At 32.3% G+C, this 17,861-nt stretch overlaps 3 protein-coding genes across 4 annotated transcripts; 2 read left to right on the plus strand and 1 right to left on the minus strand.

Annotated features, from left to right (window-relative positions):
- The first annotated feature begins 1,499 nt into the window (after positions 1 to 1,499).
- On the plus strand, positions 1,500 to 7,203 carry LOC101255597 (nuclear transport factor 2). 2 transcript variants are annotated; one of them, XM_004240405.4, is made up of 10 exons: positions 1,500 to 1,963; positions 2,137 to 2,213; positions 3,227 to 3,364; positions 3,950 to 4,238; positions 4,328 to 4,551; positions 4,807 to 4,978; positions 5,084 to 5,208; positions 5,335 to 5,400; positions 5,990 to 6,056; positions 6,576 to 7,203. In XM_004240405.4, exons 2-10 carry the CDS (start codon positions 2,163 to 2,165, stop codon positions 6,878 to 6,880), a joined length of 1,437 nt encoding a protein of 478 aa, XP_004240453.1. In that variant the 5' UTR covers positions 1,500 to 1,963; positions 2,137 to 2,162; the 3' UTR covers positions 6,881 to 7,203. The 2 variants fall into 2 exon arrangements, with proteins under 2 accessions (XP_004240453.1, XP_010321792.1); XM_010323490.4 differs by having other exon boundaries at positions 1,601 to 1,963; positions 5,084 to 5,214.
- A 346-nt stretch (positions 7,204 to 7,549) lies between these two features.
- Positions 7,550 to 9,202, minus strand: LOC104647773 (uncharacterized). The gene has a single exon (XM_010323491.4). The coding sequence runs from the start codon at positions 8,877 to 8,879 to the stop codon at positions 7,827 to 7,829; it is 1,053 nt and encodes a 350-aa protein (XP_010321793.1). The 5' UTR covers positions 8,880 to 9,202; the 3' UTR covers positions 7,550 to 7,826.
- Positions 9,203 to 12,757: 3,555 nt separating this feature from the next.
- LOC101255891 (uncharacterized) lies at positions 12,758 to 17,038 on the plus strand. The gene is made up of 4 exons (XM_004240406.5): positions 12,758 to 13,007; positions 13,417 to 13,530; positions 14,852 to 14,956; positions 16,533 to 17,038. The coding sequence occupies exons 1-4, from the start codon at positions 12,905 to 12,907 to the stop codon at positions 16,781 to 16,783; spliced, it is 573 nt and encodes a 190-aa protein (XP_004240454.1). The 5' UTR covers positions 12,758 to 12,904; the 3' UTR covers positions 16,784 to 17,038.
- Positions 17,039 to 17,861: the final 823 nt, after the last annotated feature.

A 17,861-nucleotide genomic window follows, 5' to 3' on the forward strand; every position in this document is an offset into this window, starting at 1 on the left:
TGTGAGTTTCTTTTATAACGATAAAGGTACATGTGAGCCATTTGTATAACAATATCGGTATATATGAGTTACTTCATAACGAGGGATATATCATCTCTAAATAACAAAAGTAAGAGGTATATTAAGTCATTTTCTCTTTATTTTAAAATTCTTTCGATGTACATACAATAACATAGGGGTGGACATGGTATGGTACAACACGATATTAAAAGTTTTGATACCGTAATTTTGGTATTCGATTTTTAAAATATTATGCCATTATCACACTAATTTAATTGGATATGGTTTAGTATATTAAAGTATGATTTTGATATTGTATGGCATAGTAAATAGGTAAGCATAATTTGTTCAATATATATACTTACATAAAATGTTATGACTTTGATAATTAGAAAATGTCTCAATTATATCATACAAACACATTATATGTGTAGAAAATATATATTCAAAATAAATTATAAACAACTATTATTTATCAATTATATTTCATTCAAAATAGAGCAGTCAAAGTTTCAACTTCTAAGCATTTAGTGTACAATACTTATACTAGGTTGTATATTTATTAGTATTTTAATAATATGTTTATGTATTTATATAACTACATATTTCGGTATTGTATTCTATTTTTCGATATTTATTTCTAAATACCAAATACTATACCAAATATAAAAAAATTGAAATGTGTACCATATTAAATACCATAATACCAAATCAAAGTATTAAAAATTGCAATATGATATAGTAATTCAATATATACCATATCATGTTCATCCCTATAATAACATAATAAGATTGCATCATAAAAATCTAATATCAACATTTAAAATATTATTTGAGATCATAAATGAACCTACATTGTTAATCTATGCTTTATGCTTTTTTGCAATTTTTCACAAAATCAATATGTAATTTTATATTATCACACAATCTAAGTAGGAAGCACTTTGAAATTTTTCCATGACTAGATGTGGGTTTACTTAATTCCACATTTTTTGTATATTTTCTTTGAAAAAACAAAATTATTAAAATCATAATTGTAATATCACTTCTATCGCATACTTTACGTGACTTAACAATTTTGAAATTACTAATTTCAAAAAAAATAAAGGGAAAATACACAAGTATCTCCTTAGTTTATGCTCGAAATTTCAGAGATATACTTATACTATACTAAGATCCTATTACCTTGAACTTATTTTATAAATATTTTTCTACCCCTTTTCTGCCTACATTACACTAGCTTGAAAAAAAAATCAATCAATGTTGGGCCCACAAGATAATGCCACGTAGATCAAAAAGAGATAAAAAATTATTAATAAATAAATTTATGAATAATAGAATCTTAATATAATATAAACGTGTCCCTAATATTTTAAACATACTTTGAAAAAATACTTGTGATTATCCCAAAAATAAATAATAACATATTTCCTTTTACAAAACTTTTCTCCCAAAGTCTGTTGAAAAGGTCAAGAAATAAAACTTTATATCTCTTTTCTAGTCTAGTCCAGTCCAAGTCTAATCAAACCAAATACTCAAAAATTATTTAATCTCTGTATCAAAAATTATAAATTATAATCTCAAACATAATTTATTTGCCAATCAAACTATTCCTAAACAATCAATCTTTTCAAATAATTATAGTTTCTTTGGTATTCCCATTACAAAATATATTTCATTAGATTAATCTTTTTATGTAATTATTTAATAAAATAATATTATTATATTCAAAAAAAGAAAATATTTTTAATTTATTAAAATAAATAATGAAAACTTTCATATTCTAATCAAACAAACAAGGCATTATTGCCATAAACCCTTTATAGTAGTCCTCTTCGTGCACTGCAAAACCCTACAAATTCTGCCCTTTCCACTTCTCCATTGCAGAGATACAGAGAAACTCTGTGTGTTCGTGAAGCGAGTAAACCGGAGAATTTCACCGGCGAACAGTTCATATATCCAGGTATAAGATTCGTTTTCTTTTTTTTGTGGTTTCTGATTGATGGGATGATTACTTTTGTTTCTATATTCAGTTTTACGTGTGTATCTTTTCTGTTTTATGATAGATATATAGGGTTTTGAACTCTTGAGCTTATACATTTTGTTTGTTTTTATTCAATTTTGGGTTTTTGACAGTTTGTGCGTTCGAGTTTGATCAACAAATGGAGGCTGCAGTAGCGGCAGTAGTGCAACATCCTGTCCCTGCACAAGTTGTGCGTATTTTAACCTTCCCTTTTGAGATTTTGGGTTTTTCTGAGCTTAGATTTGTACCAAGTGTTTAGTTTTTTCATGGGTGTGTTAGTGTTGTGTATTTCGGTAGTATTAGACTTATTGACGTATTGTATGTATGGCTTTTGGTGTTGTTTATTATGTTTAGGTGATCACACTGTGATTTGTTGATGTTACGGTTCCTTGCATGTAGGCTCTGCGCTACTTTACAATTAGTTTGCATGTTTACTTCACTGCTGTTTTTCCTTTCTGTAACTGCTTTTCTTTCGTAAACAACGTAGATGTATGGGTAAGGTCTGGTTATACTCTACCTTTCTAGACCCCACTTTGTGGTATTTCACTAGGTATGTTGTTGTTGTTGGTGGGTCAGTATTGTCAAAGGCTCACTTAAGCCTGAGGCGTAAAACATGTTGCCCGCTTTGCTTAGCAGGCACTTTTGTACTGTCATCAGGGCGCAAAACATATTGATATTTTGTTTTATCAATAATTAGTTTCAATTCTTTGTCCATGTGTTTGTTATTCATGCTTATAATTATTAGTCTTGGACGACACATACAAATATGTATTGTTTTCTCTATAAGCCTTATTAATGTACTGTTGTTTATTATGTTTGATCACACTATGTTGATGTTACTGTTCCTTGCATGCATGCTCTGCACTACTTTTCTATTACAGTTGTCATCAGGGATCTGTGGCAACTTTTTTCTTGCGAATGAGTGTAATTCGGAAGAGGCAACAGTAAGTAGTTGATATTTCGTTTTATAAATGACTAGTTCTCAATTTCTTTGTCCGTGTGTTTTTGTTAGTCATGATTAGTTTTGGACGACACATACATATTTTTGTATTGTTCTCTCCATTTGTGCCTTTCTTCATTAAAGCCCATGTGTTATTTGCACTTTGCTATAGACCTTAGAGCTTGTTATTGTGCTTTTCGCCTGTGATAACACTAGGGTGAGTTGGATACTGAATTTGGCTAACCCTTCTTTTTTGGTTACAGGTTGGAAATGCTTTTGTGCAGCAGTATTATCATATTCTGCACCATTCTCCTGGACTGGTTTTTAGGTTTTATCAGGATATAAGCAAACTTGGACGACCTGAAGATGATGGCTCAATGAGCATCACCACTACTATGGAAGTAAGCTACTGAATTAAAACTAATGTGTATTTTCTTGTCAGATGGAAAAAAAGTAAAAACTTTCTACTCTTAGAGAGTCCTTAGTTTGTATTAAAAGATAAATTTATTAAGTGTTCAGAAATAACTTTTAGTGTTACAGAGTTCCTTTTTTTTTCTGAAAAGATGAATTATTGAGTATGGGAATGGAACATATCCAAGTTGAAGAAAATAGATAATGATGAGTTATATAACCAATGGCAACTAGTTTGAAGTTGAGACAGAGATGTAAAAAGGTGGTAAAGAGGTCTTTAACTTTTTTACTGTTGTTGAATTGATTTAATTCTGCACTCAGATGGGTAGTCATGTCTATTTTATACCATGACGAGTAGGCATGCTAAGTTTGATTGTGCAGGACTTTTTGTTTTGGGTACATATAATTGAATTTGTCTAATATTTTTTCATTACAAGATTGATCTAGTCATGTTTCATTACAAGATTGAGATGGATTTGACTCGTTACTTTGCTACTCTGTTATTCCCTCTGCTAAGTTTTGAGTTTAATATGATAAAGACCCTCATTTTCTTTTGTTTGATGTCAAATACATAGGCAATCAATCATAAGATACTCTCACTAAACTATGGGGACTTCAGAGCGGAGATTAAGTCTGTGGATTCGCAAGAATCCTTTAATGGGGGAGTGCATGTCTTTGTGACTGGATCTTTGACTGGGAATGACACCTTGATTCGGAATTTCTCCCAAACTTTCTTCCTAGCACCACAAGACCGAGGATACTTTGTTCTGAATGACATGTTTCGATATGTAGAGAGTGTCGATCAACATGATCCCGCTGAGGTCCCGGAGACGGATGTGGTGGCTCCTGTCACTCCTGAACTAGGTATTTTAAGCTGATAGATTATTTGTTAGTTTGATATTGTCTTATATTGACAAGTGAAGATTGAAGTAAGTGCTTACTATCTGTTGCAGCTTCCCCTCCAGTGCAGCAAAATCACATTTCCGAGCTGAGTACACTATCAGTAGAGGAAGCTAATGAGGGAGAAATCTACAATCCACCTGAGAATGCTGATGTGCCTGTTGAAGAGGAAGTTCCTGTTGCTGAGGTCGTTGATGAAATGCAAGACGACTCTCAAGTAGAAGTTGAGTCTAACATCAAAAGTGAAGATACTCCTAAGAAGTCTTACGCTTCAATTGTAAGTTTGATTGGGAAAAATTATCACTGGAAGCCTATTGCTTCTGCATGTTTCTTTCAGAAGGGTTGAGCTAAATTTGGAAAGGTTAACGTGCGAGATAGCTGTAAGATTCTGTGGTGCTGTTTATTGAGTACAGATTAGATCATTTGCCAAGTCTATTTGATTACTGCCTTGATTTCTGGCTAAGATGATTTTTTAGAGGGGAGAGGGCAATGAACTTTTCTTATGCTAAAACAGTTTGTAACTTTCTTCCAGGTCATGCATCTCAAGGGAAGTGCTGCGAGTTTCTCCTCTCCTCCAGCACCTGCTTCTCGGAAGCCCATGGCAAGGAATGTTGAGCAAGTGAATCAACCTCCTGTAACAGCAACTGTTCGCCCAGCTTCCAGCTCAAATTCTGTTGATAATGTGAATAACCAGGATGGAGAAGGTATATAACTGTGCTATTATGCTCTGGTTTTTGTCTCTATATAATTTTGTCTTGCTGTTAATATGTTTGATTTCTTGTTCATATGTTTCCTTTAATTTCTTCCAGTCACAGATGGCTATTCAATCTACGTAAAAGGTCTGCCTCCGACTGCAACTGTGGACTTACTTGCTGATGAGTTCAAGAAGTTTGGGCCTATAAAGAATGGAGGCATTCAAGTTAAAAATAATAGAGTATTGGTTTGCCCTAAGCCCCTAACATTCTAACTAATTAAGGAAAAAAACCGAGTAGATTGTTGGCTAATAGTTTCTTTTGTGCGCTCACTGAGTTTGTTAATAATTGTAATTGGTGGATGACAGCTGCAACGGTTTTCTTATGGTTTCGTGGAATTTGAGGAGGCAAGTGCTTTGCAGAAAGCTATTGAGGTATCTTCAGTTTCATTCTCTATATATCATGTCTGATTTATTAGTTGACATAGATGAATATGACTGGATAAAACTACAACAACATACTGCAAGCGTTTCATCCCTCGTCTGAAATTCATACAGGCCATCTCAAGATTTTGAGAATAGTTAGAATATTTCTTATGTTTCCTAATTGTGGCTTCTATTATCTTCTAGTAAGAATCGGAGTTAATTTACATTAAGAAAACTTTAACTTTATAAAAAAAAAAATTACATTAAGAGAAAAAGCACAATCAAATTCTTTTAGCGTTTATCAATACACTTTTATTTCCAGAGCTGATCTTCACCTTGGCATACCTATCATAAGAAGGGTTGAAGCAGCAGAAAAAAGGTTTTTTTCCCTTAGGAGTCCACTTCAGCTTATATGTGAGAAATTATGCTAGCAAACATGATTGCTTCTACCACTCCACTACAAGTATCCAAACAGTACATGCTGCCAGAACTGTTACTCTTTATTGCCACTAGTTTCCAACTACTATGTCATTAACTCGAAGTGCCTTGTTTATCTTTCCTTTTCATCCTTTTTGACAAGTTTTTTCCTATATTTCAGGCATCTCCAATTTTAATTGGAGGACGTCAAGCTTATGTTGAGGAGAAGAAGTCTACCAATTATCGAGGCAAGTTCAATATTATCTGAAATAATTGGAGAATGACCTGTATAATTTATTGATAGAAATTTTGAAAAACTGTGTAAATGACATGCAGTAGCATTATCGAGAATGGCCTATGTTCTGGTTTGTTTGTTTACTTAAAGTGAGGATAAAGAGCCTCAGTGTGTAAGGCTGCCTGTTTCTCCAGATTAGCATCTATAAAGGGAAATATCTAATAACATTTTGAAGGATCTGACATGGATGCAGCAACATTGAGAGTCCGAGAAAACTTAGGTTTTTACATAGGTGTTGCCATATGATTACCATGTTTCAGACATTTGTGCTCTTCTTTCCACAGACTCTCAGATTATTTGGTTGAGACTGGGTTTGTGCTGTCACAAACCTGTACAGCACATTCATCAAATTCTTATAGTGAATTTGTATCCTGCTTTGGTGCTACCTTGCTACAAGCTGCAGATATCATATTCTTATTCCCTTGAGACTGATTGAGATCCTTTGTGAATCAATTTTCTTTTATCATTTCAGGTCACTTTAGAGGTAGATTTCAATCTGGAGGGGGATCTGGTTACAGGAACTATGGAGTAAGAGGCCGAGGAAACTATGGAGGTGGCAGGGGTTATGCTCGAGATGATTTTGGCGAAAGAACCGAGTTCAACAACAGAGGTGGACAGCGCGGATGGTCGTCTAATCGTGGGGGTGATGGATACCAATCATACCAGCGAACTGATAACACAGGTGGTTATGTTGTGCGTACGAATCGTGGTGGGGGTATGCTTAATGGAACTGCCAAACACATGACACCACAGGGTATTGCTGCACCTGTAATGTAGTAGCTCCGTTGTTACATTGGCATTTCTAACAGTTGAAGTCCCCAGGTAGAAGAAGTTTTGTCAGGAGCTGTAAAATTTCTCTTAGAGCTCACTTTGCTAATCATCAATTCCCTAACATTCCCTTTAATTGGTATAGGTGGGGTAGGAATTGACTTTTAAGTAGCTTTTGCTATGCAGTATATAGAGTATCTAAGTCCCCCATGAAGAGTATCCAGTCCTTTTTGCTCATTGTATGAGTTGAACTATGTTACTTTGAAAGCTGTGTTTGTGGGAATGAGTTCATATTAGTCATTTATATCATGGATTCTATTATCAGCTGTCAACAGAGGATATACTGTCCATCTTCACATGTTCCCTTTTGCACTTTCCTGAATTGTGATTCATTTTGAGTGTAAATATTGGCTCTTCACAGAAATGCAGGTAAGGTTGCATACAATTGACTCTTGTGGTTCGGTCCTTCCCTTGACCCTGCCAATAGCAGGTGTTTAATGCACCATGCTGCCCTTTCAAACATTAATCCCTTGTTCCTGCATTATTTTTGTTTTCTACTTCTAGTTATGCCTTGTTATGTCAAGATATATGTTGAAAACTGGTGGATTAAAGAAGCAAAAATTCCAATTTATCTTTAAATATGGATGTTTATAACTGTCTATATGGAAACTAACAGTGTTTTTGTCACCAATGGATTCAGGATTTGAACTTTCGATGGTTTCAACTTTGAAATATTTGTTGCATTATCATGCTAACAAGAACACATTATAATAGATTACTATGCTTGAATGAGACTGAAGGACTAAAACAAGAAGTACTCTACTTGACAAGTAGGTGTAGTTATCTTCAAAGCATATTTAATACTAGAGACATTGTTCACCTTATATCTAAACTTAATTCATAGACTCCGCCTATCAATATTTGGAGATTCAACACGCATCACTATTTGACATTTTTAGGAGTCTGAGCAACTTAGATCACCACAATGCACCTTTTTGTTACTCTTTCCCACATGATGTAGCCATCCAAAACCTTTAAATGCCTTTGAAATCTTGACAAGATTAGGCCTTCCCATGCCCAAATTCATTTTTCCAGCTGAAAACTTTAAGGCTTGTAAACAACACAATTGATCATTCATTTCTTGTTCATCCTCATCATATTCTTTCAACTCTGCTTTCTTTTTCATCTTCTTTACATTATTGTCCCTTTTTGCCTTGTTTTTGTTGGTGTCTATTTCATATTTTTCCCACAACATGTCCATTCCTTCACTATTGCTATGACTAGCATTGTTCCTTTCCTCAAATAGTTTACATGCCAATGTCCTTTTCCACTCTTTTTCTTTCCTCATTGATCCATAACCAATTCCCACATTTTCAACTTTTTTTCTAACTTCATTTCCCACAAGTACCTCTTTCTTTTGTTTTTCAATCATTTTGTCTACTTTCTTCACTTCCACATTATGACTCAAAGTGGTGTTTTCAAATTCATCTACTTCATTGAAGAAATTTTCCAATGTCTTCTCCTCTATGACATGCTTAGTACTCTCCATTTCACCTTGATTTTCTCCCAATTGATCAAGAAAAGGGGATTCACTTTCCTCAGCTGATTTATAGTCCAAGAACTCGACATGGTTTTCTTGATGATCAACTTTGGACGCGCCAAACACAACTTTGTAGGCTTCAAATTCCTCCAACTCCTCGAGGACTACTTCATCGTCATTTCGTGTTAATCCTTTAGTGTTGTTGTGGAGAATGAGACTTGGAGAGATGGTGAAAAGGGCAAGGAGCAAAAGGGTAGTTGTGATGAAGAGTGGTGAGAGGAATGAAAGGAGTTTAAGGATGTAAGGAGAGAAGAAAATGAAGTAGGAGAAGTAGAGAGGGTGAGAGATAATGAAAGAACATAAGTAGAAGAATTTTGACTTGATAAGTTGAAAATACTGAAGTCTCAGTTCCGACATTTTTTTTCTTTCAAAAATCACCCTCGTATGACAATATTTTGTTTTGAGCATCTACATAATCAACTATTCGATTGTATTGATTCACAGACGAGATTGTAAAATGAGTTCATTAAAAGCAACACTCTTTTATTGTTGGAGATCAAAAGAATAATCCCCTGACTCAATATCGATAAACTTATGAGATGTCACTGTATTAAGAAAATGAAGATAATGGAGAAGAAGGGAAATTAGTATATGTAACTTAAATTGATTGAAAATTTGAAGGTGAACAAAAGAAAAGGGGAAGAAGGAGAAGTTGATGATATTTTGGTTTTTATTAAATTTGTTTAGCCATAAAAATGTTTGTGTGATTGTGAAAGTAAATAAAGGAGTAGAATGTTGTGTTGTGTGAGAATCTAAAAAGTGAAGTAATAATAGAGGGAGAGAAACATCATTTCCTTTGAAACTTTACTTCTATAACCACCAAATATTCCCTTCGTTCCGTATTTTTACTTGTCACTTTTAACATATAAAAAAATATATTTTTTATATTTTACTTTTAATATTAATTACTTATTTTCAAAATTTAAAATTATTTATCAATTAATATAAATATTATAATAAAATACTTATATTAATTATTATTTAATTAACAGACGTGCAAAGTTTAAAATTAAAAAATTAAAATAAGAGAGGGAGTAATAATTTGTTTTTTTTTCTCTGTTGAAGTTTTGCCTAAACTAACAATGGAAGGAGAAATATCATTTCCTTTGGAAACTTTTCTTTTCCCTTAACCACCAAAATCATTATTTTCTGTTTTATTACTCATATGAAATTATAGAGTTTTCGAGTTTAAATTTTATTAATCGACAATATACAATATATAAATATAATCAGATCACTTATAGATAGAATTTGCATGGTAAAAATATATTCCTAGAAAGTTCATAATAATAAAATAATAAAAAATGAAAAGAATTTAATAAAGAAGTAGTAAAACAATAATAAATGATCAAGTTTCTCTGTTTAAATTTATTATAATCCAACATTATACACATAAAAATAAAGAGTAAACATAACTTCTTCTATGTAAGTTTGCTCATGTTGTTAGTCACAAATTCGAATAAAAAAGAAAAAATATGATATAAATTGCTTACTTTAAATGGTTCTTTTTTTTTAAGGAATTTAAAATTTTAAAAAACTATATACATGAAATTCAATATATATAAAATCTAAAAAAATAATAAATCTTAGACTTTATCATTAAAGTGTGAAAAGAGGTTAACATAGAGTGTAATTGAGGAGGCTAATTTGAAGCAATTTCACATGGAATCCACTCAATTTCTACTCATTGCATTACCATATATACCACACCCTTTTATTTTCCTTATATATATTTTTATATATATATAAAAAAAGAAGTGTCCCACAATGTCTGTTGTTACCATTTTAATTATTAACTTTGACTCTCCCTTGGATGGTTGTTATCTGTGATATTATATGTTAAAATATAATATTTGTTTTAATTATTATTTAAATTTTGTTATAATATGTTATTAAATTTATTGTTAGATTATAATGAAAAGTTTTATTATGTGTAACGATTAATCTGATGTAATTGCATCGTTATTTTAATTAATAATTTTTATTTATTATTTTAGATTGTATTCTTTACCTTATCTATTTATAATAGCTCTATCTCGTAATTTACTTTTTTTTATAGGTTTACTTTTAAATTATTGTTGTGCTATAGTGACAGAGAACGATACACAATCTATACAAATGTGATATTCATTAAACATAATGTAAAATATATAATACAATACAATACTATATATTATAAAATAATACTGCAACAACTAACAACCTACCAAACAGAAGGTTCATTCTTCGTGAAAAACATCTTCCTTCCTATCAAACACACCCTCTAGACTCTATACTACTTATTTTCTAGGTATACCAATGTTGTTACCACCCTTTAAAGGTGTTTTTGGTACGATCTTCAATTTTTTTTAGTTCTAAAAAGTAATTTTTTTTCTTTATATCAAACACATTTTAAATATTTACTCTGTTCATAATTGCACAAGTAAACAATAGTAATATATATATGGAATAATTTATTTTTCACCTTGTTATTTTTTATGAGTTTTTCAAATTCTTGCTTTTTTGAATTTTAAATTTATTTTGATTTTTAGCATATATACTCTCCTAAATATAAGTGAATTAAATATTTTATTTGTTTTCAACCTTCCCTATCATATTTAATCCATTCATTTGTTAAGGGCTTAGAAGTAACAGGAAACAACTTTTTGATCAATTCCCTTTTTTTTTTTTTTTTGGATTTTACATTTTGAGTGCAAGAAAAAAAAAAGAAAAAAGAGATCAAAAAGATCCTTTATTCAAATGTGATATTTGCCCTGAACAGTGATTTCGCAAATTTATATTGAACTCGATAATTTTGATTATATATTTATATTTTTAATTTTTTTATTAGATATATACCCAAATTTAATTAAAAAATTGAAGGACTAACATTTAATTTTATCATTTAATATTTTAATTCCATGATTGAAGCATCCAAAGACTTGTGTAGAAAAAGGTACCTTCCTTCACTAGTTTTTTCATCTTTGTCCCCTATATGATTCAACTTTTATGTAGTTAGTCAATTACATTTTACATAAGTGTAATAATTACTATCTCCTTTCCTAATTATGTATCCAAAAGTGGTAATAAAGAATATAAAGTGCATAATTACTAGTTAGCTTAGTGCTACAACTAGTTAAGATGTACACATCAACATCATTAAAAATAATAATTTTAAAATAGTAAAAAAGTGATATTTTATTTTGAAAAGACTAAAAAATGTAATATATATAATAATTGGAATAGAAGGAATATTTTTTCGATCGTCCCACGTGATGTTAAATCAAAATCTAAAAAGAAGGAAAAAAATATCTCAAGAAGTATAATAAAAGAAGGAAGAAGTCCATATAGATTGAATCCTGGTGTAAATTTATGCTAGTTGAATGATCTAATCAATTCATTTCACTTTAACAATTAATCAGAATGATGTATACTTTTTCGATATTTGTACAAGGAAGGTGCATCGTGAAAATTCTAAAGAAAAATTATTTGGATTGGTACCTTTTTAATAAATAATTACTGATTTTAGCGATATTTTATTTATTTATTATCATTTATAGCAATACATAACAATGTTACGTTAAATCTGCAATGTGTATTAAAAATGAATTATGTATGCAATATATATGTATTATAATCGTTTTTTAGAATATGTTAGGTTTGTTTGATAAGAATTTGACATATTGTATTGTAAGTGTGTTAGAATGTATGATAATGTAATATCCATCAATAAACTTGTATATATGTTGATAAAAAATTGGTCTTTGTAATATGTATTAAACATGTATTATAAATAGGAAAATTGTATGAAATAATAAATTATTAATTCAAATTAAATGTTATAGACATAGTTTATTTTTATTGTATTTCGCAGCAAACATCTCGTTTTTTTGTCATCTGATTCGATAAAGAATTAGCCATTTCCGGTATTCAATTAGTCATTTTATATATTTAGGTATAAAATGTATAAAACATGTTTGTGTTTGTATAAAGCAAGAGAAAAGTGTATATACAAATATAAATACATATATTTTCGTCATATACACTTAAAATTATATAAATATAGATCTTATTATACAAATTATAATATATAAATGAATTTATACAAAATCGAAAAATTCGTATAAAATTAGATGTTTGTAGCGAATTATACAAATCAAAAGTTTCATAACAAATATAAAATTTGTTATATAGAGTAGTTATATAAACTATAAATATAACATATAAATATGATATTTAATTATAGTTTATTTATATTTAATTATAGTATTATAGTTTATTTATATTTAATTATAGTATATTCTTGTAAGTTTTCAAATTCTTATCTAGACTAGCCCATTTTTAATTGGGCCGGTTCTTTAAATCCAAAACTCAGTCCTCCTATTTTCGTTTCGGGTCACTCAAATCTCTCCGATTCCGATCAACTTTCACTAGAAGATCGAAATCGAGAATCAATGGATTCCATGCGTAAAAGTGATTCAGAAGAACAAGTTTCATCTGCGTCTTCATCATCATCAGATTGGAAGGAACGGTTTCTTTTTCCGACTCTCTTAGCTGGTACTTTTTAGTTCTCACGGATACCCTAATTTTAATTCGATTTACGCTTTTAAATTGATATTTTGAGCTTACACGTGATTAAATCGATCGAAATACAGTGAAAATGAAATGAATATACTTATAGGCGAAGCCAGAATTTCAAGTTTTATGTATTTTGAATTTTAGGACGATTTTTAAGTGATAATAACTGGATGCTAAAGTTAATATATGTATAAATTTAATGAATTTATTAACACGTATACACTGTTTGAGCAAAATCTACCGGATTCCTGCGGGCAAATTTAAATAGTCGATTTCAAACTTATTTGAGATAGTTGATTTGATCAATTGATTGTTCATCTAAGTTTATTGTTATTTTTGACAAGTTATTTTGATATTTGTAACTCTTTTTTTTTTGTATGGAATTTAGGGGTGGCTGGTGGAGGAGCTGGTTTGGTATCAAAGCACAGGAAAGTTCATGGCTTAGCAAACATTTGTGCAACTTATGCAACGAATTTTGCTATCGTCACTGCATGTTATTGCGGTAATCTCACTCTTTTACATGTTTTAAAATTTTATATCTCTTAATCATGTCATGAAGACTTGTGTTGAGTTGAATTTGATTTTGAATTTGGTTTGGGGGAGACATGTTGTTTCCAAGATGTTGAAAATGTTAGGCCACGTTGTGTGCTGTTTTAGTACTACAGATTTGCTTACTTTCTCTGACCCTCCCCTTTTTGCAACATTTTCCCCCAGCAACATCAAAATGGAAATAGAAAAGGGCCAAAAAATATCACTATGAATTAGTAAATGATGTAAAATTATCCTTCATCCACCTTTTGGTTCAAATACGCTCGCAACATTTTTCTATTGTTAAAATCACCCATCGATCTGACAATAGCAGATTCCACCTACTGGGCTTCTAGATTTGTGTTATTTTCTATTTTTTTGGTTGATAAGTCCAGCTTCTTGTTGTACCACAGTTATAAAAACTAGTCGGTATGGAGTCTGTTTAGTTTGTAATACTTTTGGAAGGGGGCTACTTTGATGTAGTATACCTGGGGATAAATAGAAGAAGAAGTTACCATTCTCATTAAAGAAAACACTAGTCGGTATAAAGATTTATGTTGCTATATTGCACATATGTTAGATCCCGTGTTTATTAGGAGTCCTTCTATTTTGGTTAGATTTGAATGACGGGAGATTTACCGGTTTAGAGAATAGAGAGCCCCTAATTACTATTAAAAGGCAATCTTAGTGTTAGAATGAATAAATTTGAATGGAGCAGAATGGAGACAAAGAATTCAAGCCAACTTCCACTAACATGGGAGTGATGTTACTTGATTGATTGTATTATTAATTTCTCCTCTTATAATTTGAAAGCCAATAATCTGGTATTCTGTTCAGATTTCTGCTTCATAAGTTTGCATCTTTCAGATTCCACACGTGACAATCTTATTCACCTCATCTGCATTCCTCACATATTTTATTCTTGAACACTCCACTTTTTTGGTGATGTTAATTTTTATCACAGATTTAGCAGTCATCTAGTCTAGCTGTCATGAATAAACTCATCTTCTTACAGACTGTTCAAAATGTTTATAACAGCTTTATCCACAACAAATTAATCCACATAATTTATGCAGTCTTCATTGCACGATGGACTCTCATACTGCAACTATATATGAAAAACCTGGCTCTGGACTTGGGACGTTGATTCCACTTAAGATCTTCTATTTCTTAGAAGCCCATGGGTGAAGTTTAGTCAAAAGAGTGATCATAGCCGTTTCACTACTGTGGTGTTGTTTGTGTCCAATGGCACATAAATCTGAAGTTAATATATGTTCTTTTTTATTTGTGGGCAGGTGCTCGTGAGTTCGTAAGAGCAAGTAGAACAGGAAAGCCTGATGATCTGCTGAACTCAGCTATTGGAGGTTTTGGTAGTGGTGCTATACTTGGACGTCTGCAAGGTAAAATTTGCAACTCTCTCTCAATGTGTTTCTGTGTGTGCGCCAGCCGCCAGTGCATCAAAGGCTCCAGCAGGATAGGCTAATTTAGACATTAACTAGACATGTGGTCTTTCTTTCTAATGACATCATGTGTTTAGATATTTATTTACTTCTTAAAAAAAGGTTGTGTTTATAAATAATCATGGTACAAATAGTTTCACTGAGCGAGCCCCTTTGCTGATTTTTCATGGTCATGTTTGTTTGCTAATCAGGGCAGCTAGATTTGTTCACTACTTCCTTTTTTTAAAAATCTTTAACGGGAAAAAAGTCTCTTAATTGGAGGAACCTTGCATCATATATAAAAAAAGATCAAACAAATGGAAGAGACTCCTGGCAAGAAGTTCTTAGGCGAGTGATACTTTTGCAATTCATATAAAATGATTCCCTGGAGAGTTGTTGGAATTTCGATGTTGGATCCAAAGTTTTTAATGCCTGTAGTGTCTGGGCCAGCTTATGCGATTATTCCCTTGGGTACTGTTCCCACCAGCACAAGTATTGGGTAACTTTGCCCACTAAGGTCAGGTTTAGGTTGATGGTAAGAGTTCACCTACTGGGATTGAATTTGAGACCTCGTTCTCGTCCCACCTTATTGACCAGTAGGATACACCCTTGGGTGGCAAATCTAATGGGCCTCTTGCTCAATTTATGAATCCAAGCATCAGTTAAAATATGCTGAAGATGTTTTGTTAGTTCCAACTTAAAAAAACGAGCTAGTTATGCTCACTTTAGTTTGTGATCCAATGATTATGGGAAGTATTTCGATTTTCTGTAGTTTGGTGAACAACAGTTACTCTATGCATTTGTATTTCAACATTCTGGTCATGCAACATAAGTCCCCCTGTTCCAAATTAGTTGGGTTGGCACCGATATTTTCGTGATATTAATTCAAAATAAGTGTTCTCAGCACATCTACTTTTAAAGTTTATTATGGCTTCGATACTATCGATAGACCTCTTGTATGTATCATACCTTTTATCAGTTCAATATAAAGTTGTATTCTCATGGTGTAGAAGCTTTGTTTAATCTCATAGCTATGTTGGATAAATACTTGTGCGAGGAGAGCAGTTAAGATTGTAGCTTTTACTCTGTAATCTGGAAAGTGCTCTACATTGGTCATGTTTACCCTTGCTTATGTTTTTGATATTTTATTCTTTGGGTTTGAAGCCCACAAGCGAGAGTCTTTCGGAAACAACCTCTCTACTTCCACTCCCCAGACCCAACCTGTGGGATCTCACTGTGTTTGTTGTTGTGGTTGGATTTGAAACCCACAAAGTCACAATGCATATCAGAAGCTTTGTGAACTATATTTCCCTTACTTTCTAAGCTATATTGGAATATTTGCAACTCTTTTTCCTATTACCGATACTATTAGTTGATCAAGTTCAGTTTGGATGCAGTTTGAGCTGAAGTTTTTGATGACAACATTTGCATCTATGCTTTTCAAATCTGATATGTTTCTCTCAAGACGTACTAGTGATCGTGCTTGATCTCTATGAACCTGATAAATAGCTGACCGATTCTATTGGATGATTATCAGGTGGTCAACTTGGTGCTGTTCGTTATTCTGTCATGTTTGCAGTTGTGGGAACAACAGTTGATTATGCTACTATAAGAGTAAAACCAGCCTTGAGAAGCTACTACGACTCTCTGGTCAATAAGAAGGATGATTGGCTAAAACTTCCTGAATGGTCGCCTATCCAAGTGCTTGACGAGGAAGCTCTTGCTGCAAAGCGTGCTCGGGAAGAGGAGCTATACAGAAGTGTCCACAATCTGAAGAAGGAATCATGATGGAGAAACACTTCCAATTCGATATCCTTTGGAGAGACGGGATCTTTCTTTTGATTGAAGACACTTTAGTGCAGTTGCTGGCACAGATCGTAGAAACAGAAAATGGCAAAGCATTTGATGGGTGTTCAATGTTTTTCCGAGCTTACAACACAAGTTGCGTTACACTGATGGAAAGTACAAATCTGGAATAAATATTTGCTATGTTATGGCAAAATAAATTGAAAAAGGCATGAAAAATCATCGTTATAAGAGAAATAGTGCATGCATATTGTTTAGGGGACAAAAACAAGTCCGAAAGCCGAAACAATACTACAAATTGATTAGCCAATTTATATAGGTTAAGAGCGCAAAGACAGGTGCACTAAGCTGCTTTCAATATGCACGGGTCTCAACCACAAGGCGCTGGTGCATTAAGCTCGACCACAAGGCGCACTATTGGTAGAAGAAGGCAACACATAGTTTAGTTATAATTCAAAACATACACATAAATAATACTCCTATTTTACAGAAGTAATAAAAATAGCCTTTTATTTGCAAGTCCAGCTCCACAGGCCCCTACTAAGATGAATGCAAGATTACAAGAGAGCAAAACATGAAGCAGACAGGGAATTAACAAAATCCAAAAAGTTATCCACACTATTTACCGGGATAAGAAATTGCCAACTGAATATACATTTGAGTAGAACAAATGCCATATTAGGCTCTCCAAGTGAAGTTGTCATTTGTCAAGGATGATGTGTCGAAAGTAGTGGAGTATTTTCACCAGAACGAACATTTTGCAAGGAATATACATGCAACATAAACTCCCATGAAAAATGGAGAGTTGATAGTCAAAAACACATCGATTTTTTGTGAGTTTCACACCTCAACTATAAGATGTTTCCTTTTCCTCCTCCATGAACTGAACTATCATACACACCTCTACTGTCAGTTGTTCTCTTTCTACCTGAACTACCACCATCTTTCAAGAAGAAAAGGGAAAAATTGATTGTTGAGGTCTGTTCTTTAATACATAGAGAGTGATAGTCCAGGCAGAAAAAGAAAACAAATGATAATTGGTGCTTTAAACTCGCGAAAA

The sequence above is a fragment of the Solanum lycopersicum genome, chromosome 6 (assembly GCF_036512215.1).
Source record: "Solanum lycopersicum chromosome 6, SLM_r2.1".
Taxonomy (NCBI): Eukaryota; Viridiplantae; Streptophyta; class Magnoliopsida; order Solanales; family Solanaceae; genus Solanum; species Solanum lycopersicum.

Bases quoted from the DNA above. Each gene is read 5' to 3' on its own strand.
- LOC101255597 (XM_010323490.4), top strand. From the start codon at position 2,163: ATGGAGGCTGCAGTAGCGGCAGTAGTGCAACATCCTGTCCCTGCACAA. The intron at 5,215-5,334 runs GTTTGCCCTAAG...GGTGGATGACAG, and splicing joins TTAAAAATAATAGAGTATTG to CTGCAACGGTTTTCTTATGG. The intron at 6,057-6,575 runs GCAAGTTCAATA...TTATCATTTCAG, and splicing joins GAAGTCTACCAATTATCGAG to GTCACTTTAGAGGTAGATTT.
- LOC104647773 (XM_010323491.4), bottom strand. From the start codon at position 8,879: ATGCTCAAAACAAAATATTGTCATACGAGGGTGATTTTTGAAAGAAAA.
- LOC101255891 (XM_004240406.5), top strand. From the start codon at position 12,905: ATGGATTCCATGCGTAAAAGTGATTCAGAAGAACAAGTTTCATCTGCG. The intron at 13,008-13,416 runs GTACTTTTTAGT...TATGGAATTTAG, and splicing joins TTTTCCGACTCTCTTAGCTG to GGGTGGCTGGTGGAGGAGCT. The intron at 13,531-14,851 runs GTAATCTCACTC...ATTTGTGGGCAG, and splicing joins CGTCACTGCATGTTATTGCG to GTGCTCGTGAGTTCGTAAGA.